Source organism: Emys orbicularis, chromosome 12 (assembly GCF_028017835.1).
Source record: "Emys orbicularis isolate rEmyOrb1 chromosome 12, rEmyOrb1.hap1, whole genome shotgun sequence".
Taxonomy (NCBI): Eukaryota; Metazoa; Chordata; order Testudines; family Emydidae; genus Emys; species Emys orbicularis.
In genome coordinates this window covers 46,601,460-46,624,641 of record NC_088694.1, presented here as the reverse complement: position 1 = coordinate 46,624,641, position 23,182 = coordinate 46,601,460, and the positions used below count along the sequence as shown (strand labels likewise).

The following is a 23,182-nucleotide window of genomic DNA, read 5'->3' as shown; positions in this document are numbered from 1 at the left end:
TATCTCTCCTTACTTCGAGAAAGAGGGCGAACAATATGAACTTAGACTGTATTAAACTTTATACAGTGTAAGGCAGATCTTTCTGGGGTTCAGGTCCCATTGGGGCTGTACAATTGGGTGCTGAGAAAAGTCCCTATTAACTGAACCTTCCCAGAGCTGAGCTAAACATAGTATCTGTATTCTGCAGAGGGGTGTGGCCCAGTCTCTGTGTCTGTGCTGGAGGAGGCCTGGAGTGTCTGGCTCAGCAAGACAGAGACAAGGGGTGCCCAGGCTGGGAGAAAAGTTAGGCTCAGTGGTATCTCAGCGCATCAAGTGACAGTCCCAAGCGGGTCCCGACGAGGGAACCCATCACAGTGTTTAACTTTTATTGGGGTGTTCAGGCATGATCCTTCTGGAATGTGTTTGTGTGAATGCTTAGTGCCTAGGTGTGCTTGTGTTTTTGCCAAGCCAGCCCTGTCCTTGGCAAGTTCATGTATCCGATAGTGATCCTGAAGCAGGCATCTGCTTAGTCACAGGGCTTCCCTTTTGCTTGTAGCCTGAATCTTGCTAAATTTACTTTGTATCAGCAGAGTCTGATTTTATTTCAGGCCTTAGACTTTACTCCAGGCCTCTTATAGCAGTGTGTCTCAGGATTTAGTTGGGGATTGGTTCTGCTTTGAGCAGGGGGTTGGACTAGATGACCTCCTGAGGTCCCTTCCAACACTGATATTCTATGATTCTAGATCTCTGTTTCTCCTACATCCTCCATATCCATTCACCCCTTCTATCTATCCATCCTGCCTTCCATCCCTCCTGCTCTCCCTACATATATGCAAGTCTCCATCCTTCCCTCCCTCCCCACCTATCCCCTCCTTCCCTCCACCCATCCCCTGATTGTGTTACCCATTGCTGTAGTATCTCAGCTCTGTTGGCGCCTTCACCTCTGCCATGTTTGCTTGTTAATTTCACTCCCTGTCCTCTAGCTGCCAGCATCAATGGAGGGATGGCTCCTGCTGGGGTATCCAATAGGGAGCTCAGTTTTCCTAATCTGGGCACCCTCTTTTTATAACGCGATTCCAACTATTCCTCATTAGCATTTCCACACATAGTACACCTTGCGGTTAGGACATGTGGTAGAAAAATCTGACTATTGGATATTTTGTAAGCAAAAACTACTCTTACTGTTAATTTTTACAATAGCCCCCATGGGTACATCTTTTCCCATTATCTTGTGGCATAGGGTCATTCTTTGGTCACTTACTGATGTCAAGCATTGCTTAAGCCTATGGCCTAATATGGCTAAGCTAAAATCTTACAGGCCTCAGCCTGTAGGCCTTGCGTTTGAGACCTCCTTATTTAGATACCTAATACCTAATTATCACTTCGACGACTGATCAATCTTATACTTCTATAATGCTACAACTTAACTCTACTGAGCATAGAAAGATTATGTACGGCATAACATGTTAATTAATCATAACATCACACAAGAAATGAGCAAAAAACTAAAATCATTGGCTACACATCTATCCATCCATCCATCCATCTGCAATAGGCAGCCAGCCAGCCATCGCTCTGCAATACCCATCTATCTCTCCACTCACACTAGAGATGGATACTCCCCTCTAAGGCTTCAGCTTGCGCAGAGTTTTCTTGATCCAGCATACGTATTTGGAGAGCTTAGTAAACACACTGGGAGTCGACCCGTCACCAGTGCCATGGGAGACAATGCCAGTAGCCTTCCCATCACAGACAAGGGGGCCCCCGGAGTCACCCTGAAAAGCAAACACCAGGTGCAGGGTTACCGATGACCAAGCAAAGGGCCAGCTGCATTCTGTATCCATGGTCCTGAAATTCAGCTCTGTATCCCCTTTCCTGGGGACTCACAATCAAGTTACTCCCAGGACCCACCTAGGGCTTCCACCCCAGGGAGCCAGCCAGCCAGCCCCATACCTGATTTCTAGGATCTGGCCAGTTCCGGTGTCTGATTTCTAGAATCCATCCCCAATGTCTTTAACCTGCTCAGTTCCCTCCCCTGATTCCGAATCTTGATATCCAGCATCTGGCTGACTCCTGCCCTTGATTTCTGTATTTTCTGCTGATTTCTCAGATCAAATCCTGGGTTCTTTATTCAGCAATTCCCCTCTCTGACTCCTAGGATCCATCTGATTCCCAACCCTGATTTCTGGGATCTATCTCTCACTATTAAGATCCATCCCTGATTTCTAGGATGTGGTTGATTCTTGTCCCTGATTTCTAGAACCTGTTGAACATCAGATGATTTCTGTCCCTGATTTCTATGATCTAACCAGTTCCCAAATTATTAGCATCCATTCCTCATTTGAAAGATCTGCCTGGTTCTTGTCCCTGATTTCTAGCCTCCGTTCCTGATTCCTAGGATCTGGCCAATCCTAGGGAACCACTCCTGGTTCCCAGGATCTGCCTGGCTCACCATGGATCCTGACTCTCCCCATTCTGCCGAGACCTATCGGTCTCCTGTTCTAGCAGCACCTTGGGGCACCACGTGTCCCTGTCCCACACTCACCAGGAATGGTGCCTTCCTCTCCTGGGGGTCCCCCACGCACAGCATCCTGGACGGGACATAGTGCAGATAGGGCCGAGACAGACACATACATTTCCCCATGACCATCAGTTCCACCTCTTGCAGGGTTGGGGAGGGCTGGGCATTTGTCTTCATACTGGTCTGGCCCCAGCCAGCCACGCTGCACACTGTCCCCTTCTTCACCGTCTCCTGGGACAGGGAGATGGTGCCCACAGTCTGGGTCATCTTGGCCTTATTCCTCAGCTGTGATGCAGGGGAGAGAGAGAAGGGAAAGCAAACTCCTATTTGGGGATCGATCAGTCATGGGGGGATGGGGTTAGATGGGACCGGGTGGGGCATCCCTATGAGAACTGTGCAAATCTGTGATGCCCACTCGGGGCTTGGTGCTGGGATGGGGGAGGTACCTGCAGCAGTGTGAGGTCACTGGGGGTGAGGTGATGGGATATGGGTGGTACATGCAGCAGTGGGAATTCACTGGGGGTGGGGGTGGCATTATGCCCCATATTATTCAGAGTAATATTATGATATTAGTATGGCACAATTATGAAGTATCTTGTGCAAGATAAGGCATGTGAGATATCATTGGAAAGGTTATGATTTACTAAGCATGATTATCATATTTGTATGCATGTATCATTTTTGTATCTGAACTTAGAAATATTGTCTATGCACCTATTACAAATGCGTTTACACCTGGGGAACACCCATTAGACAGAATGCAATCAGTCTAGATTGCTGGCTGGTAAATTCTTAGAAGAAGCTAATCTCTCACCAGGGAGCCTTCCTAGGCAAGCCTTCCTGGGAACACTGCAAAGAGTCTTTATGTTATGGCTGCAGGATCATGTGATCAAGCCACCTGGTACTGGACTCCATGATAATATCAGTATTTTTCCACTGTCCAGGGGTGGGAATCACACTGGAAGACAAAGGATTCCCGCCATATGTAAAACCTATTGAACGTAGGGAAGTGACGTAATCATGGTTCTTTCTTCACTGAATCCCCGTCCAGGATGACTGCTGTAAACATCTGAGAAACATAGACTGTATGAGGGCCGAAGGACTGAGCTCAGGCTGGAAGGCTGTGTAGCCTGTGAATGAAATATCTGAAGTTTTAAGCTGCAGGCAAATGCAACTGGCCTTCAAGAATCTCTGCAATCTGCCTAAAACAACATTTAGGGTTGGAATTTGCTACTTGTAACCAGTTTCTTTAGTATATTCAGCTTAGATTGTGTATTTGTCTTATTTGCTAGGTAATCTACTTTGATCTGTTTGCTATACCTTATAATCACCTAAAATCTATCTTTTGTATTTTATAAACTAGTTTTGTTTTGTCTAAAACCAGTGTGTGTGTGGAAATTATAACTTGGGGCCGAAAGCTGTGCATGTCCCGCTCCACATTGAGGGAGGGGGTGGATTTCATGAGCTTACATCAGTGTTCTTCACTGCAAGGCCCTGCAAGCCAGTGGCCGCTCCCATGGACCCAAAGTGTGGCTCCCTGATCTCTGGTGGGAGGGGCTGCCGCTAAGGCACTGGCAGGATCTCTGCCTGCCCCAGCCCCACGCCACTCCCAGAAGCAGCCAGCACCCCCCTGCGGCCCCGCTGGGGGGAGAAGAGGTCCTCATACGCTGCTCCTGTCTGCAAGCACCGCCCTCGAGCTCCCATTGGCCGGGAATGAGGAACTGTAGCCAGTGGGAGTTGCGGGGATGATGCTTTGCAGAGAGGGGCATCTGGGTTGCATTGGCCCCTTCTGGAAGTGGCGCTGGGCCGGGGGGCCCTGAAGTAAGTGCTGCCCCCTCCTGGAGCCAGCCCCTCATACCCCATCCTGCACCCCCCACCCCAGAGCCAGCACCCCGTACCCCCTCTTGCACCCCAACACTGTGCCCTAGTCTGGAGTTTCCTCCTGCACCTAAACTTCCTCCAGAGCTTGAACCCTCCCCCTCCTCCACCCCAACCCCCTGCCCCAGCTCAACCCAGAGCCCCCTCCCACATTGTGAACCCCTCAGCCCCAGCCAAAGCCCACATCCCCTCCTACATCCTAACACACTGCCCCAGCCCTGAGCCCACTCCTGCACTCCAACCTTCTTGGCTCCAGCTCAAAGCTCCCTCCTGCACCCCAAAGCCCTCAGCCCTGGCCCCACCCTGGAACCCTGCTCCCATACCCCATACCCCTGCCCCAGCCCAGTGAAAGTGAGTGAGGGTGGGGGAGAGGGAGGGAGGGGGTGCATGAGCTGGGTGGGGCTTTGGTGGTGGCTCTCACATTGAAGGTTTTTTGCTAAAGTGGCCCCCTTCCCATGCAGGGGCTGATCTCAGCATCGGTGTCAAGCTGCAGCTGGATGGGTCCCTACCAGTATCTATGATGGAGGGGGCGTGAGAGCCTGTTGCAGCAGTACAGTGTAAAGGGAGCCCAGGCTGGTGGTCAGGAAGGCTCAGTGGTAACCCAGTTCGAAGTAGGGATGAAAATATCAGTTAGAAAAGTTAACCAGTTAAATGATTAAAATTATATCGGTTAACCGGTTAACCATTAACCTAAGTCAATGAACGGGCTGGGGTCCTGCTGGAGCTGTGGGGCTGGGTCCTGCCGGCATGGTCGGAGCTCCTCCAACCCGCCCAGGCCACTGCAGACGGAGTCCCGCCGGCCAGCTCGCCAGGGCTGGGGCCACTCCAGCCCGACTGGCCTGAGGTCCCACCAGCCCACCCGCCCTGCCCGGGGATCGCTCTGACCCGCCATGGCTGGGGGCCGGCCAGGGTCCCACCTGCCTGCGAGGGCTGGGGTCCTGCCTGCTGGCTGGGGTCCCACCCACTGTGGCCGGGACCCCTCCGGCCTGTCATGGCCGGGGCTGCTCAAGCCCAGCCACCCGGCTTGGCCAAGATTGGGGTTGCTGTCCTGCCCACCCGCCCGCCGCAGTCGGGGTCCCACAGCTGGGACCGTGCCGGGGCTGAGGTCTTCTGTCTGGCCCACCCACTGTGGCCTGGGCTCCACCTGCCCAGCGGGGCTGGAGTCCTTCTGGCCAGCCTGCCGAATATGACGAATATGACAGGGGCTGCTAGGGGTTAATGATTAAGGTCTGGTTAACCAGTAAGCCTAATGCTAATGTTAACTGATTAACCAGTTAACTGATTAACCAGTTAACCTTTTACATCCCTAGTTTCAAGCGGCATCCCAGGAGGAACCCATCACAGTGGGGTGATGGGATGGGGGCAGTACCTGCAGCAGTGTGAGGTCAGTGGGGTCAGGGGTGAGATGGAGGTGATACCTGCAGCAGCATGATGTCATTTTCAAATGTCTCGTCATTGAATTCAGGGTGAGGGATTCGGCGACGTACCCAAATCTTCTGCCTCCCCAGTTCACCTATTGCAAAGTTGTGGGCCCCCAGCAGTACAGAGATGTTACTGTGAAATACAAGGGGATGCAGGTTCTCAGACAGGACAATACTCTGGATTCAGTCATGGGTCGCTAACTGTGTTAAAGTGGGGGGGTGTAGATGCTGCCTGGCACTCAGGTCAATGTTCAGAAGCCAGCACTCCAGGGCCTTTCCCCTACTGGGTGGGGGGCAGCTTTGATGTGGCCCAAGGTTAGGAGAGTGGCTGGCTCCTGGACAGGGGATCTTGTATTTCTTACCCCAGGTTGCAGTTACAATGAGCTGCTGTCACCACCACGTCCTCCCTGATCAGGAACCCTCCACACATGCTTCCTCCTTTTCCTTCTCTCTCTATTTTCACAAAGGCCATGTAGGGTCTGGAGTGAGGCCGGGCTTCCTGTCCCCCAATGATCTCCCCTGGCAGAGATACCAAGAGAAGGAGTTAGTTCAGGCCCCCAGCCAGCCAGCTGGTGTATCCGTCTGCTAACTGATATCAGGGCTTCGATTGTCCTCAGCGTGCACAGACGCCATCCAGATCAGGGCCCCTGTTGTGCCGAGTGTTGTGCAAAAACCAACTGAGATCAGGCCCCCATCCTGCCCAGGCACTGCAGAGAAACAGAGTGAGAATCCCTGCTCCAGGGAGTTTACGCAGACACAGGACGGATCCTCATCCCCATTTCACACACTGGGAAATCCAGGCACAATGAGGGAAAGCGACTCACTCCAGATCACTGGTGCAGTGTGCAGTAGAATTGGAAAAAGAACCCAGGAGTCCCGGCTCCCAACCCCCTCTGCTCTAACCACACAGGCTTCACAGCTCTACATTTCCTGTCTAGGAGCTGACCGTCCACATCAGCCCTTACTGAGTTTCTGTGTGCCAACTCCCTTTCAGGGGATTTATTATGGTAGCATCAACCCCCCCCCCTGCCCCTTTAGCTCCATGCCCATCTGTTCCCAGACCCCCCAGACCCCCAGCTGGGTCCTGGGCACCAATACCGGGTCTGGGGCACCTCAGCTTTGTCCTGGGCACACGCAAACTGATAACTGTCCCCAGACCCCACAGCCCTGAGGCTCGCCAGTTGGGCAAACACTGATACCCCCCAGGCCCCACAACACTCCCGCTGGGTGCTGGGGACTCACTGATGGAAGCATCTGACTCTGGGGAGGAGCCCGAGTTTGCAGACAGCTCCGGTAGCACCAGGCTCTGCTCCCTATTAGGCTGAGTGGCCTATCCCCTCCTGTACTCACCAGCCTGAGCCCCAGGGGGCAAGAAAAAGGCCATGGGGAACAGCAGCAGCAGCATCCTCAGAGGGAGTCTGGGGAAGGAGACGGATGCGTCTGCCTCTGGGGTCACTTATAAGACTGGCCAGGAGAAAAGGAGAGGGAGGGGCTGGGCTCCCCCAAGTGACGTTTGGCTCAGAGCAAACCGCAACCTCTGGATCCTGCCAGGGAGGAGTTCACACTTAGGGTAAGGCAGTCACCAGCCACCCTGAAGACCTAGCAGACAGCAATCCTTGGAATGTGCATATCTGGGGCCTTGCACCCCTTTGGGCTGCGCACATGTGGCCCTGCACATCCGGGCGGCTGAGTAGATATAGGGTCTTGCATCCCTGGGGGGCTGTGCACACCTGGGGCCCTTCAGCCCTTGGGGCTGTGCACATATGACTTTCTGCTCTCCTGGGACTGTTCACATCTGGGGCCCTGCACCCTCGGGCTATTCATACCTGGGGCCCTGCACCCCTGGAGGCTGTGCACATCTGGTCCCCTTACCCCTCGGGCTATTCATACCTGGGGCCCTGCACCCCTGGAGGCTGTGCACATCTGGGCCCCTTACCCCTCGGACTATTCATACCTGGGGCCCTGCACCCCTGGAGGCTGTGCACATCTGGGCCCCTTACCCCTCGGGCTATTCATACCTGGGGCCCTGCACCCCTGGAGGCTGTGCACATCTGGGCCCCTTACCCCTCGGGCTATTCATATCTGGGGCCCTGCACCCCTGGAGGCTGTGCACATCTGGGGCCCCTTACCCCTCGGGCTATTCATATCTGAGGCTCTGCACCCCTGGAGGCTGTGCACATCTGGGGCCCCTTACCCCTCGGGCTATTCATATCTGGGGCTCTGCACCCCTGGAGGCTGTGCACATCTGGGCCCCTTACCCCTCGGGCTATTCATACCTGGGGTCCTGCACCCCTGGAGGCTGTGCACATCTGGGGCCCCTTACCCCTCGGGCTATTCATATCTGGGGCTCTGCACCCCTGGAGGCTGTGCACATCTGGGGCCCCTTACCCCTTGGACTATTCATACCTGGGGCCCTGCACCCCTGGAGGCTGTGCACATCTGGGCCCCTTACCCCTCGGGCTATTCATACCTGGGGCCCTGCACCCCTGGAGGCTGTGCACATCTGGGCCCCTTACCCCTCGGGCTATTCATATCTGGGGCCCTGCACCCCTGGAGGCTGTGCACATCTGGGCCCCTTACCCCTCGGGCTATTCATATCTGGGGCCCTGCACCCCTGGAGGCTGTGCACATCTGGGCCCCTTACCCCTCGGGCTATTCATACCTGGGGCCCTGCACCCCTGGAGGCTGTGCACATCTGGACCCCTTACCCCTCGGGCTATTCATATCTGGGGCCCTGCACCCCTGGAGGCTGTGCACATCTGGGGCCCCCTACCCCTCGGGCTATTCATATCTGGGGCTCTGCACCCCTGGAGGCTGTGCACATCTGGGCCCCTTACCCCTTGGACTATTCATATCTGGGGCCCTGCACCCCTGGAGGCTGTGCACATCTGGGCCCCTTACCCCTCGGGCTATTAATATCTGAGGCTCTGCACCCCTGGAGGCTGTGCACATCTGGGGCCCCTTACCCCTTGGACTATTCATATCTGGGGCCCTGCACCCCTGGAGGCTGTGCACATCTGGGCCCCTTACCCCTCGGGCTATTCATATCTGAGGCTCTGCACCCCTGGAGGCTGTGCACATCTGGGGCCCCTTACCCCTCGGGCTATTCATATCTGGGGCCCTGCACCCCTGGAGGCTGTGCACATCTGGGCCCCTTACCCCTCGGGCTATTCATACCTGGGGCCCTGCACCCCTGGAGGCTGTGCACATCTGGACCCCTTACCCCTCGGGCTATTCATATCTGGGGCCCTGCACCCCTGGAGGCTGTGCACATCTGGGGCCCCTTACCCCTTGGACTATTCATATCTGGGGCCCTGCACCCCTGGAGGCTGTGCACATCTGGGCCCCTTACCCCTCGGGCTATTCATATCTGAGGCTCTGCACCCCTGGAGGCTGTGCACATCTGGGGCCCCTTACCCCTTGGACTATTCATACCTGGGGCCCTGCACCCCTGGAGGCTGTGCACATCTGGACCCCTTACCCCTCGGGCTATTCATATCTGGGGCTCTGCACCCCTGGAGGCTGTGCACATCTGGGGCCCCTTACCCCTTGGACTATTCATATCTGGGGCCCTGCACCCCTGGAGGCTGTGCACATCTGGGCCCCTTACCCCTCGGGCTATTCATATCTGAGGCTCTGCACCCCTCGGGCTATTCATATCTGGGCCCCTTACCCCTCGGGCTATTCATACCTGGGGCCCTGCACCCCTGGAGGCTGCGCACATCTGGGGCCACTATGCCCCCTCCCCTCATCAACTTGAGCCCTGTGAAGCAGGAGTAGGAGCAGCACTGTCATGGCCCGGTTTGGGAGGGGGCATCGGCCTGGGAGGTGGGTTACAGGCCTGGAGGGGCAGGAAACTTCAGGGCCATGCGCTCCAGTGTGGGTGGGGGACCTGCTGTCTTAGCGCTTGGACTAAGGATGTAAAAATTGCTGTAAAAAGTTAACCAGTTAAACGATGAAAATTATATCGTTTAACTGGTTAACCGTTAACTGAGGTGGGCTGGGGAGAAAGGGAATGGGGACCCACCGGGGTGGCTGGAACTGGAGCTGCTCCAGCCCGCCGGGGTCAGGGCTGGGGTCCTGCCAGGGCTGCTCCAGCCCGCCTGCCGCGGCTGGGACCGGGGTCCCACTGGCCCAGTGTGGCTGGAGCTGCAGCCGCTCCAGGCCCCTGCAGTCAAGGTCCCGCTGGCCCACCCTGCCTCAGCCAGGGCTGCTCCAAGCAGCCCATCCCACCGCGGCCGAGCCTGGTCTCCCACTGGCCCAGTGCAGCTGAGGCCGCTCCAGCTTGCTGGGGTCCCACTGGCCTGGCAAGGTCCACTCCAGCCCACCGGAGTCCTGCTGGCCCAGCGGGGCCTGCTCCAGCCCGCCGTGGCTGGGACTCGGGTTCCCTGGCTCGGTGCAGCTGGATTTGAGGCTGCTCCAGCCCGCCGCAGCCAGGGTCCCACCGGCCTGGCCGGTGCCGCTCCAGCCTGCCACGGCCGGAATCCTGCTGGCCCGTCCTGCTGCGGTGCCCCAGCCCACCCGGCCTGCTGGGGCTGGCGTCCTGTAAACGGTTATGGTCCCAGTTAATGGTAAGCCTAATGCTTACCAGTTAACCGGTTACATCCCTAGCTTGGACCCCCCACCTCAGCAACTGGGGTGGGGAGAGTGGAAAAGGGGAGGTGAGTCCATTCTGGTGGGGCAATGGGTATTGCAGGGCTGCGCAAACCCTGGGCAGGGCCCTGCAGCCCTGCTGAGCAGGAGGGAAGTGGCTCAGCTGCTAAGAGGAAAGGCCTAGTCTGAGGCCGAATGCTGTGGTTAACCCAGCCTCATCTCTGTACAAAGAACAGGAGTACTTGTGGCACCTTAGAGACTAACACATTTATTTGAGCATAAGCTTTTGTGGGCTACAGCCCACTTCTTCGGTGTCTCTCTGCAACAGGAAGGCAAACTCACAGCCTCACTTGCCTGCTGTCTTGCAAAGCAACACCACCCGCTCCCTCCTTGCATCCCGGTGAAGGAGCTGGAGGAAGGTTCCTCAGCGGCCTGGTGCCCTCCACAACTGGAGATGCGGCACATCTGGGCACTGGATCAGCCTGGAGCCATACACATCTGGGGCGGAGCTGAGTCCTGATGCAGCTTGCACTGACACCCTCCCTCCCCCGGTCCGTGTGTGCTCCGAGTGGGGCATGTGGCTAGGGCTGAGACATCCACAGACACAGCTTTTCTGTCCTCTTCCTGCAGGTGCCTGCGTCGGCGCAGAGATGTGCGTGGGGGGAACACCTCAGTGTCATGTTTCCACCTGCCCGGCCTCAGCCATCTCCATTCCTGGAAATGCCACCACACATGCTGCAGGAAAGATCAGGCCCAGCTGGGTCGCACCCCCTCCTCATAGCTGAGCCCTTTGATGGCGTCATTAGGCCTATATATGAACCAGAGTTCTTCCATGTTTAAACTCTGTTCTTCCATGTTTAACTCTAAGCGGCCTTAAAAGCCAAGGACAGGAATTGGAATGTGTAAATAGTCAGTTACCTATTACGACCTTGCTTATAACCAGGTCCTAAGCAATAATGATGAGGTTTGCATGTTTCTAGCTGGAGGAAACATGCAAACATAGTAAACTAGAGTACATAGGACCCAATGATTGTTTAGAGGAATGTTACTAACAAGCTAGATTTATAGCCCTAGAATGACTTAACGGCTTAAATGTATAAACATGTCTTCGGTAGAAAGGGGAGGGGGAGTGGGGGGGGTGGTGCAGGGGGAGAGAGGTGGGGGCTTAATTGTAAAGTATAAGAAGAGAGAAGCTGCTTTGTTCTGTGTGCTCGATTTGAGATTTGCCTGTCTCCTTGCACCACTTTGAGATCTCAAATAAACCTTTGATTGTTTCTCCACCCCGGTGTGTTTATTGGCGCGAAGCACGCCGGGCAACGAACCCCTGTTGCTTTGCCTCGGGCACCTCTGTGCCAGCAACAGTCTTGGCGTCCCTGGGTGGGCTCGAGGCTGAAATTTAGCCTTGCCCGGACCCCTCTTGGAGGCCGACGGACTACGGCGATGACCGACGCCCAGAGCTCACCGGTGACTTCATCGGGGGCCTCGGCGGAGACGTGGTTTGCTCGACCCCGGAGGGCACAACGGTGCAACCCGCTTGAGTAGTGGAGAAGCAGCTGCGGGCGACGGTGGGGAACCGGTCCTGTGGATAAGGTAGGAGCAGTCCAGTGGGGACTTTATCTGTCTTGACCTGGGGACGCCCAGTGTCTACCTGTTTTGAATTGGGGATGCCCAGAGTCTCCCTAATATGGGGCAGGGGCAGAGTACTGCAGGCAGGGCAAGGTGTACACCCTTAGAATGCATTCTGGTGAACTGGAAAGTGTTTGGATCAGATCCGTTGATTAAAAGTAAACTGAAAAGATTCTGTACAGTAGACTGGCCTCAATATCAGCTAGAGGACCAGGAAAGGTGGCCACCGGAGGGATCACTTAATTATAATACGATCCTTCAATTGCTTTTGTTTTGTCAGCGTACGGGTAAATGGAATGAACATATGTATGTACAGTTGTTTATGTTGTTAAGAAATAGGTCAGATCTTTTGTAAAGGTGTAATTTGACTCCGACAGGTTCGGTAGTAACTACTGTTAGTCCCCAGAACCCTCCCCCGGTTGTGATGGCAGAGTCGGTGTCCCCTTCGGCTCCAACACCCCCACCATATAAAGACAGGGTGCCTCAGGTCCCAGAGATTGCCCCCTCGGTGGGATTCTATCCATTGATTACTGAGGCAATTATAAAGGGTATCTTTACCAGCCGTGCTGCCCCTGATATTAAAAGGAAACTGCAGAAAAAGGAGGATTTGATGGGCATGACAATGGCACAGATTCTGGAAACTGCAAACAGGGCTTACAGCCTTAGGGAAGGAGAAAAGGAAAAGAGGCAAGTGAAAATGATGGTTGCAGCAGTACAGGCTGGTGGCAGGGGAAGATTTCAGGAAGGTGGAAGGGGCCGGGGAATGAGAGGACGTGGGCGTGGGTGCCCTGGCTTACAAGAAAGGCGTCTGGGTCGCAATCAGTGTGCCATATGCCGAAAGGAGGGACATTGGAAAAATGAGTGCCCTGAAAGGGAAGGTACCCCTATGATGGCAGCAGAGGATCAAGAATAGGGGTGTCAGGGGAGACGGACTATCCTGCCCCCGGAACCCCGAGTAAAAATGCGGGTGGGAGATTCAGACATAGACTTTTTAATAGACTCTGGAGCTGCACGAACTGCTGTAAACCAACCCCTTCAGCTGCCTGTGGCAGATTCCCTCACTGTGGTGGGAGCAACAGGGAAAGGAACTAAGTGCCCAGTATATGCCCCAGCGGAATGTGCTTTGGGGAACAGAACTCTATCTCACAAACTGGTTTACCTCCCCGATTGTCCAACGCCACTATTAGGACGGGACCTGCTTTGTCGCTTAGGTGCTACCCTGCATTTCACCCAAGATGAAATAACCCTCACCTTACCCCCAGAGAATGCCTGGATAATGACACTTGCAATTGAGCCCTCAGCTATGCAAGCCCCAGAGTGGAGTCAGTGGGAGAAGCGGGTTTTTCCTCTGGTATGGGCATCAGGGATCCCAGGAAAGGCAGCCCATCATACTCCTATTACTGTTCAGCTCTTGCCAGGAAAAAGTCCAGTGCGAATCAAGCAGTATCCAATCAAAAGGGAAGCCAGAGAGGGACTGCAGGAAACTATAGACCAGTTCCTAAAGTGCGGGGTACTTCGAGAATGCCAGTCAGCTTGGAACACTCCTATCTTGCCTGTACAAAAGCCCAATGGTACATATCGGCTGGTCCAGGACCTGAGGGCAGTTAATGAGCGGGTTAAGACTCTACACCCCCTTGTTCCCAATCCATATACATTGTTGGCCTCTATAGGGGGGCAGTACACCCATTTTTCAGTCCTGGATTTAAAGGATGCCTTCTTCACGATTCCGGTTGACCCCCAGTCACAGGAGATTTTTTCCTTCGAGTGGGAGGACAAAAGGAGGGTTAGAAAGCAGTTTTGCTGGACAGTGCTGGCCCAGGGATTTAAAAATTCCCCCACCCTTTTCAGCCAGGCCCTGGCTAGAGACTTGGAGGAGTGGGACAACGAGGACAAAGTCCTCCTCCTGCAATATGTGGATGACTTGTTAATTGCTGCTGTGAGTCTAACCTCTTGCCTTAAAGCCACTGTGAGCCTCCTGAACTTTGTTGGACTCCGAGGATATCGAGTAGCACAGAGTAAGGCTCAGATTGCTCTCCCAGTGGATGGAATCTGATAATGGAACACACTTCACATCCCAAGTCGTTCAGAAGATATCAGATGCCCTACAGATCCCCTGGAAGCTTCACACGCCATGGCGACCGCAGGCCAGTGGGGTAGTGGAGCGTACAAATCAGACTCTTAAGCGGCACCTCTCAAAGGTTTGCCAAGAGGCTTCCCTTAAGTGGCCTGATGCTTTGCCCCTTGTTTTGCTCCGCATTCGCGCTCTCCCTAAGGGCAGGTTAGGGCTCAGTCCCTTCGAGATTATGTTTGGAAGGGCATGGCCTATGAATGGTACACCGGTTCTGGCAGGGGAGTGGGAAATGGGGTGTGGTTTCTTATCTCAGTACATGTGCTCTCTGTCTGCTGTTCTTTGTTCTCTCCACAGGTATACCAAAGATTTGCAGCCTCTCCCGCTGGATGCCCCGATCCACTCCTTGCAGCCAGGTGACTCCGTACTCGTTCGGACCTGGAAGGACGAGCCTCTCCAAGAGAAGTGGAAGGGACCTCACACCGTCCTGCTGGTCTCCCATACAGCGGCAAAGGTTGAGGGACACAAGAACTGGATTCATCACTCTCGCCTGAAAGCGGTGCCTGCTCCTGAACGGTGGACCGTCCAGCCTGCAGAGAAGACTGCAAGCGACGATCTGGGACTTAAGCTGTTATTCAGGCGACAATAGTGTCTGCTGGGAATGCCCTGTGCTCTCTTTGGACAGACACAGCGCACTCCCCGCGAGACCTCTGAGCGTTGGTTGTGTTTATTTTCACAGGGCCGGCCTAACCTGGTGGCCTGGTCCCTGTTGTTTTTAATCTGCTTACTATTAGTAATTGTTATTTTGTGGGTATTTGGGGAATTGTGATTGTTAGGCCCTAGGGTCACCTGCCCAATATGGGTTCAGGTCTAGGGTCTGCCACAGTGGTGCTCTTTGCCATAGAGACACTCCTCTTGTTAACTCCCATTTCCCCCCAGGCACATGCGGGATGGAAAGGAATCCCTACTAACTTAGAGACAAATACATATGAGTCCCTGAAGGTTTGCTTTGCCCAAGAGTTTAACCTCTCCAACTGCTGGGTATGCTCCCAAATCCCGCACCATGCTGCAGGGTTACCCTGGAGGGTAGTTCCCCAGAATTGGTCAGATATCTGTTGGGGATGGTTCAGTAGGGGGAAAAATGTCTCAGGTACCCCCTTGTCACAGAATTGTACCATGGAGTCCCAGTATGCGTTAAGGGACGACCCCTGGAAGCCGCAGGCCAACTCAACGTATATCCCTTCCCCTATTAGGTTGCGGCCAGTGGCCCCTGGTTTGGTGTGCTATCGACAGTTTAAGTCCAGCAATCACACCTGGTTTGCTGGGAATAGCACCTGTCAGTATTATTTATCCCCTGACAGTGACACTTCCATCCCTGTCTATGTTAAAGGCAAATCCAACTCTACCGCCTGGCTCGGATCGTTGAATGCCAGACAAGCAAATAAATGGAGTAGCGGTTATAATGGCTTGGTAGGGAATGGCCACTCCTTTTATATTTGCGGTACCTCTGCCTATAAGTGGCTGCCGCATCGGTGGTATGGAAGCTGCTACCTAGGATATCTTGCCCCTCCCCTTCGTGTTTTCCCTAAGCTGCCCCCTGGCCGCCCTAGGCAGCATAGATCTTTGTATGCCACCCCAGAGCCCATTTCAGAAGGAGACAGATTGGGTATGATCTTTCTCCCATCCTATGGGGTGGGATGACTGGCTCAATTTTATCGTAGGCTCTCTGTGTTTCTCACCAAGTATGCCAATGAGACCTTGGCCATAGAGAAAAGCCTTAACTCAGAGCTTTACCAGCTCCGGTTGCTGTCCCTGCAAAACAGACAGGCCTTAGATTATGTTTTAGCCTCCCAGGGCGGAGTGTGTGCCCTTATTGGGAGTGAATGTTGTACTTATGTCCCAGAAAACTCACAGGACATTAACAAGCACGTCCTGTCAGCCGAACAGGCTTTTGAGCAGTGGAAGGCTCAGGAAAGGGAACCCACAGGTTTCGATTCCCTTTGGAGTTGGTTGCCCAACCTAGGAGGACTGGGAAATAGCCTTGTGCGTCTCCTCCTCACAGGTGTGGTACTGTGCCTGGTCACCCTCCTCCTGATTGCTTGTTTTAAATTGCTCCTCCGTAAGCTTTGTGCCCCCCGTTCCCCAGAAATCCCAGCATACCCTCTCATTGAGAACCCCAGCTCCATGGCACTCAATCATATCTTGTCTACAGAATATGAGAAAACTCAGCCAAAAGTTTGTTGAGTATTCTCAAAGGAGGGAACTGATGGTGTCATTAGGCCTATATATGAACCAGAGTTCTTCCATGTTTAAACTCTGTTCTTCCATGTTTAACTCTAAGCGGCCTTAAAAGCCAAGGACAGGAATTGGAATGTGTAAATAGTCAGTTACCTATTACGACCTTGCTTATAACCAGGTCCTAAGCAATAATGATGAGGTTTGCATGTTTCTAGCTGGAGGAAACATGCAAACATAGTAAACTAGAGTACATAGGACCCAATGATTGTTTAGAGGAATGTTACTAACAAGCTAGATTTATAGCCCTAGAATGACTTAACGGCTTAAATGTATAAACATGTCTTCGGTAGAAAGGGGAGGGGGAGTGGGGGGGGGGTGCAGGGGGAGAGAGGTGGGGGCTTAATTGTAAAGTATAAGAAGAGAGAAGCTGCTTTGTTCTGTGTGCTCGATTTGAGATTTGCCTGTCTCCTTGCACCACTTTGAGATCTCAAATAAACCTTTGATTGTTTCTCCACCCCGGTGTGTTTATTGGCGCGAAGCACGCCGGGCAACGAACCCCTGTTGCTTTGCCTCGGGCACCTCTGTGCCAGCAACACCTTGGAGCTGGGGGCTGCCCGTTCTGGTGCCAGGCACAGCTGTGGTCACACCTAGCTGTGCCCCCGACCCCCAGCAGTCGTGCACCACTGGAAACTGTGCACATCTGCAGTGGAGCTGGGGGAGGTGGCTCAGCAGCTAACAGCAGAGTCTGAGCTCTCACCTCGGCTTGTTGCTACTGTGGTGGGAGCCGCTGTTTGACCAAGACTCAGCTCAGCTTCTGGTGGAAATCCGGCCCCTTGATCCTGCTCAGCTGCCCCCCTCCCCCGCAGAGGAGATGTGAGTTGGGGGGAGGGCCATGAGTCAGAGAGACCAGATATTTCTGTCTGTCACAGCACCGCTTCTCACAAACACCTGGATTGGGGCCAGGGAGCGAAATGGTGAATCTGATTCTCAACCCCCTCTCAAGTCAGCAAATACTGGATGGGAGTTGGTGCACCCTGGACGGGAAAGGCCTTGTGTTCCATTTCCCATCCCCCTGGAGTCACCCATTCCCTGTCCTGGGGCTGGATTGGAGCCAAAGCCCCCTGGAGGGGAAAGGCCCCATGTCCATTCCCCACCCACCCTCACATGAAGGGTCGCTGTGCAGTGTGAGGCTGGATCCCATAAGGACCTGCTCCCATTGCACTGGGGGAGGGGCTGAGTGGACTCCAGTGTGTACCTGCTTCTGGCCATACGTATTACAGGGGCTCATTGCATGTTTGGTGCTTCTGAAAATCTCCCCATTTCCCCCACTGGGAGATGCTGGGCGCTGAGCTTCCATAGGATTGATCCCCAGCACTTGATAGGATGGGCTGGGGCTTGTAAAAGGGGGTCAGGGTCTTAGGGGCCCAACTCCCACTGAAAGTCAATGGGATTTTGACACCTCACTCTGCAGAAGGCTTTGAACATCCCAGCCTGGCTGTGTGTGATAGCTGTTATTTCAGGTAAAATGGGACCAGGTGGGGCATCCCCATGAGTACTGTGCAATTCTCTGATGACATATGCCCACTAGGGCAGGATGATGGGATGGGGCGGTACCTGGAACAATGTGAGGTTTGGGTGGGGATATGGAGTGGGGATGGTACCTGCAGCAGTGTGAGATCACTGGGGGTAGGGTGATGGGATGGGAGCAGTACCTGTAGCAGTGTGAGGTCACTGGGGGTAGGGTGATGGGGTAGGAGCAATACTTGCAGCAGTGTGAGATCACTGGGTGTAGGGTGATGGGATGGGAGCAGTACCTGTAGCAGTGTGAGGTCAGTGGGGGTAGGGTGATGGGATGGGAGCAGTACCTGTAGCAGTGTGAAGTCACTAGGGGCTGGGTGATATGGTGGGGGTGGTACCTACAGCAGAGTGAGGTCACAGGGGATGGGGGTGATGGGATGGGGGCAGTACCTGCAGCAGCATGATGTCATTTTCATTTGTCTTGTCATTGTATTCTGGGTGGGGGATTCAGCGATGTACCCAGATCTTCTGCGTCCCCGGTTCATCTATTTCAATGTTGTGGTCCTCCAGCAGCTCGCTGATGTTGCTGTGAAATACAAGGGGATGCAGGTGCAGCAGACAGTCCAATACTATGGATTCAATTCAGGGTTGTTAACCTTGTTAAAGTGGGTGTGTGTAGACGCTGCCTTGGTTTCAGGATGAATGTACAGAAGCCAGTGCTCAGGGGGAGTGGGGGGGAGGCAGCTTTGAAATGGCCCAGGGCAGGGACTGGCTGGCTCAGGGACAGGGTATCTTGCATTTCTTACCGCAGGTTGCAGTTACAATGAGCTGTCGCCACCACCACATCCTCCCAGATCAGGAATCCCCCGCAACCTTTTGCTCTTTTTCCTTCTGTCTCTGTCTTCATGAAGGCCATGTAGCGTCTGGAGTGAGGCCGGCCTTCCTGTCCCCCAATGATCTCCCCTGGCAGAGCCCCCAAAAGAAAAAGTTAGTTCAGGCCCCGAATTCTGCAAGCTGGTGAACCCCTCCCCTGACTGAGACCAGGGCTCTGTTGTGCCAGGCACTGCAGAGACTCTGACTGAGATCAGGGCCCCCACTGTGCCAAGCGCCACGAGGGCGATCAGGGCCCCATTGCACCAGGTGCTGCACAGAATCCCTGCCCCAGGGCATTTAAAGGAAGCAGCCTTATCCCCATTTCACAGACTGGCAAGTCCAGGCACAAAGAGATAAAGTGACTCACTCCAAATCACTGCCATCGTGTGCGGTGGAACTACAAAATGAACTCAGGAGTCCCCCCCGCTCTAACCACACAGGCTGTACAGATCTTCCTTTCCTGTCCTGGCACTGGCTGTTCACACACTGATACCACCCTGAGACGTTATGGGCCTGGGGCTCTCCAGTTGTGTCCTGGGCACACACCACCCTCCCTCCCAATCCCCTAGCACCCCAGCTGGGTGCTGGGGACACACTAATGGCTCTGGGGGAAGCATCTGACTCTGGGGAGGAGACAGGCTTTGTAGACAGATCCGATAGCATCAGCACCTTTGAAGCTGGGGATCTTATTCCCCATGTATTCACCAGCCTCAGCCTCAGCCTCAGCCCCAGGGCGGGAGGGAACAGGAGCCCTGGGAAACAGGAGGAGCAGCAGCATTGTCAGAGGGAGTCCGGGGAAAGGGGCGATGCGTCTGCCTCTGGGGTCAGTTATAGACCTGGCTGGGGGAGAAGGAAAGGGAGGGTGTCATAAACAGATAGTTACGGGTTAATTCCTCTTTTACCTGTAAAGGATTAAGAAGTTCACCTAGCCTAGCTGACACCTGACCAGAGGAACCAATGGGAGGACAAGATGGTTCAAAGGGAAGTTCCCTTTGTCTGTTGAGTTTCACTTTTGACCAGAGCAGGAAAGCTCCTGAATTCAGCCCCTTATCAAGTAGTGAGTATTAGTGAAGGGAATAAATAGGTTTGTGTTTATTTCTTAGTAACTTGTCTTGTGCAATTAGAGGAATCATCAAATTGGGTATTTGGGTATTTTTTGTGTACCAAGTTTTTGCCCCAGGGGAACATCCTCTGTGTTTGGAATCTGTTGTCTGTGAGAGTAGCTGGTATGCTAATCTCTCCCAGAGGGTTTTCTTTTACCTTTCTTTTCTTTAATTAAAAGCCCTTTTTATACCTGATTGATTTTTCCTTGTTTTTAGATCCAAGGGGGTTGGATCTGGATCCACCAGGAGTTGGTGGGAGAAAGGAGGGGGGATGGTTAATTTCTCCTTGTTTTAAGATCTAAGGGGGTTGGATCTGTGTTCACCAGGGAATTGGTGAAGAGTCTCCCCAGGCTACCCAGGGAAGGGAATTAGTGCTTGGGAGTGGTGGCAGCCAGACCAGATCTAAGCTGTTAATTGAGCTTAGAGCTTCTCATGCAGGTCCCCCACATCTGTGCCCTAAAGTTCAGAGTAGGGAAGGAACCTTGACAGAGGGGCTGCCCCCTCAGCTGATGTTTGACTCAGGGCAAACCACAGCCCCCTGGGAGGGGTTCACATGTTGGGTAAGTCAATCAGCAGCTGCCCTGCAGAGCTAGCATAAAGCATCTGGCCAGGGCTGTGCATATCTGGGCTGGAAACATCTAGGACCCTGCATCCCTGGGGGCTGTGCATATCTGGGACCCTGTACCCAGTACCAGATTAACGCAGGGGCTTTAGGTGCTGCAGCCCAGGGCTCTGGGCTAAGGGGGGACCCAGGAACATATATCTAGGCCGCCAAAAGTCCAGAACTTTTTGCAGGGCTCTCCTTAGCCCGGGCCCTGGGCTGCAGCCACTGAAGCCTCTGCTGCATTATCAGGCCCTGCCTGACAGGGGAAGGGGAGGTGGCTCCGTGCGCTGCCGTTCCTCCCCGCTGGGCTGCGATCAGGGAAGGTCCGTCCACACATTGCCCTCAGCTGCAGGCGCTGCCCCTGCAGCTCCCATTGGCCGTGATTCCCGGCCAATGGGAGCTGCAGGATCGGTGCCTGGAGGCGAGGACAGTGCGCGGAGCCACCTGTCCGCCCACCGGGCCTCAGCCAAGGACATGCCAGTAGCTTCCAGCAGTGGCGTGGGGCCAGGGCAGGCAAGGAGACCGCCTGAGCCCAGCTGTACCCCTAATGGGAGCTGTCCCAGGTAAGCTCCCCACACCCCTGCCCCAGCCCTGAGCCCCCTCTCGCACCCTAACTCTCACCCAAACCCTGCATCATAGTCCTGAGCCCCCTCCTGCACCCCAAATCCCTCAGCCCCAGGCCCATCCCAAAACCTGCACCCCTAGTCGGAGCCCTCACACCCTCCTGCACTCCAACCCTTGCCCCAGCCTGGAGCCCCCTCCTGCACTCTGAACCCCTGATTTTTGGCCTCACCCCAGAGCTTAGGGGAAGCCCCGAGCCTCTGCCCCCCCATGTGATCATTTTGTTTTAAATTAGGAAAAATACTTTTATACAGGGGCCCCACCAAATCTAATAGCCCCGGACCCACAGAAGAGTTAATCTGGCCCTGCCTGTATGCCTTGGAGGAGGTGCACATCTGGCGCCCTGATGCCGCCCCCCCTCACCAGCCTGAGCCCCAGGGAGCAGCAGTAGGAGCAGCACTGTCCAGTGGGGGGGCATCTGCATGGGAGGTGTGTTCTCCGGCTGAGTGGATGCAAGGCAGGAAACCTCAGGGTCATGTGATAAGGGCCTTGAGTGGGAGTCTTGCTGTCTCGGCGCTTGAACCCCCTATCACTCCAACTGGGGAATCACCATCTGCAGCCACTCAGCTGCTGAGTTCATTCTGGTGGGGCCATGGGCATTGCAGGCTGCGCTCACCCTGGGCAGTGCCCTGCAGCCCTGCTGAGCTGGGGGGGGGGGGGGGGAAGTGGCTCAGCTGCTAAGAAGAGGGGCCCAGTTTGAGGGGCAGGCTGTGGTTAACTCGGCCTGATCTCAGCATCTCTCTGCACCAGGAAAGCTCCAGTGTCTGGCTGGAACCTTTAGAAGCTGCAGGCTCACAGACTCGCTGGCCTGGTGACTTGCAAAGCAACCCCCCCACACCCCACCTCTGCTCCATGCATGCACCGAGTGGGGCATGTGGCTAGGGCTGAGACATCCGCTGACACGGCTTTGCTGGCCTCTTCCTCCAGGCGCCCAGGTCGGAGCAGAGATGTGGGGGAGGGGGAGACCCCAGTGTGATGTTTCCACCTACCAGGGGGGGCCTCGGCTGTCTCCGTTCCCGGAAACCCCACCACACAGGCTGGGGGGAAGATCAGACCCAGCTGGGTCACACCCTCACATAGCTGAGCCCCTGGAGCCCTGCCCAGTGGGGGCTGCCTGTTCTGGTGCCAGGCACAGCTGGAGCCACACCTAGTTAGGACCCCGCTCTGCCCCCCAGCAGCCGCGCACCACTGGGTACTGTGCACATCTGGAGCGGAGCTGGGGGAGGTGACTCAGCAGCTAATAACAGCATCTGAGCTCTCACCCCGGCTTGGTGCTACTGTGGTGGGAGCCGTGGTTTTATCAAGATGCAGCTCAGCTTCCGGTGGGGGCCCCTTGATCCTTCTTAACAGCCCCCCTCCCCTGCAGAGGGGATGTGAGCTGGGGGGAGGGTCATGGGTCAAGGAGACGAAATCCCCTCCTCTGTAACAGCGCTGCCTCCAGATTTGGGGGAAGAGGTCCTTAAATACTGAATCTGATTCTCAACCTCGCTGAGCCAGCCAGTCTTTGATGGGAGCTGGTGTCCCCCAGAAGAGAAAGGCTCCAGGTCCCACCCCCTGAGCCAGCCAGTCCCCACCCTGGAGCTGGATCGGAGCCAGCACTCCCTGGAGCAGAAAGGCTCCTGTCCCATTCCCCACCCACCCTCACATGAAGGGTCGCTGTGTAGAGAGAGGCTGGATCCCAAGAGAAGCTGTTCCCATTTGCACTGAGTGAGGGGCTGAGTGGACTCCAGTGTGTACCTGCTCCTGGCCATATATTTCTAGGAAGCCCATTGCATGTTTGGTCCTTGTAAAAATCTCCCCATATCCCCTCAATGGGAGATGCTAGGCACTGAGCTTCCATGGGATTGAGCCCCAGCATGTGACAGGATGGGCTGAGGCTTGTAAAGAAGAATCAGGATGTTGGGGCCCAGGGCCCACTGAAGGTTAATGGGATTTCGACACCTCACCCCTGCAGGTGGCTTTGAACATCCCAGCCTGGCTGTGTGTGATAGCGGTGGTCAGCTGTAAAGGTCCTGGAAGGAATTAAACACTCACGAAGGCATGTAATGAACATTTCCAGAGGCAGGTATAAATATGCATGAAACCTGCCTCTGGACATTTCCATTACATGCGTCTGACGAAGTGGGCATTCACCCATGA

At 54.7% G+C, this 23,182-nt stretch overlaps 1 protein-coding gene across 1 annotated transcript; it reads right to left on the bottom strand.

Annotated features, from left to right (window-relative positions):
- Positions 1-1,604: 1,604 nt before the first annotated feature.
- LOC135886565 (mast cell protease 3-like) lies at positions 1,605-7,210 on the bottom strand. The gene is made up of 6 exons (XM_065414315.1): positions 7,150-7,210; positions 6,162-6,318; positions 5,797-5,932; positions 5,469-5,555; positions 2,525-2,785; positions 1,605-1,754 (listed from the first exon to the last, which is right to left on the bottom strand). The coding sequence occupies exons 1-6, from the start codon at positions 7,202-7,204 to the stop codon at positions 1,605-1,607; spliced, it is 846 nt and encodes a 281-aa protein (XP_065270387.1). The 5' UTR covers positions 7,205-7,210.
- Positions 7,211-23,182: the final 15,972 nt, after the last annotated feature.

Excerpts from the sequence above, each read along its gene's own strand:
- LOC135886565 (XM_065414315.1), bottom strand. The coding sequence starts at position 7,204 with ATGCTGCTGCTGCTGTTCCCCATGGCCTTTTTCTTGCCCCCTGGGGCT. Across the intron at positions 6,319-7,149 it reads GCCCCCTGGGGCTCAGGCTG|GGGAGATCATTGGGGGACAG; the intron begins GTGAGTACAGGA and ends TATCTCTGCCAG. Across the intron at positions 2,786-5,468 it reads AAGACCTCAGCCCCGGCACG|CTGAGGAATAAGGCCAAGAT; the intron begins GTCCCAGCTGTG and ends CCTGCATCACAG.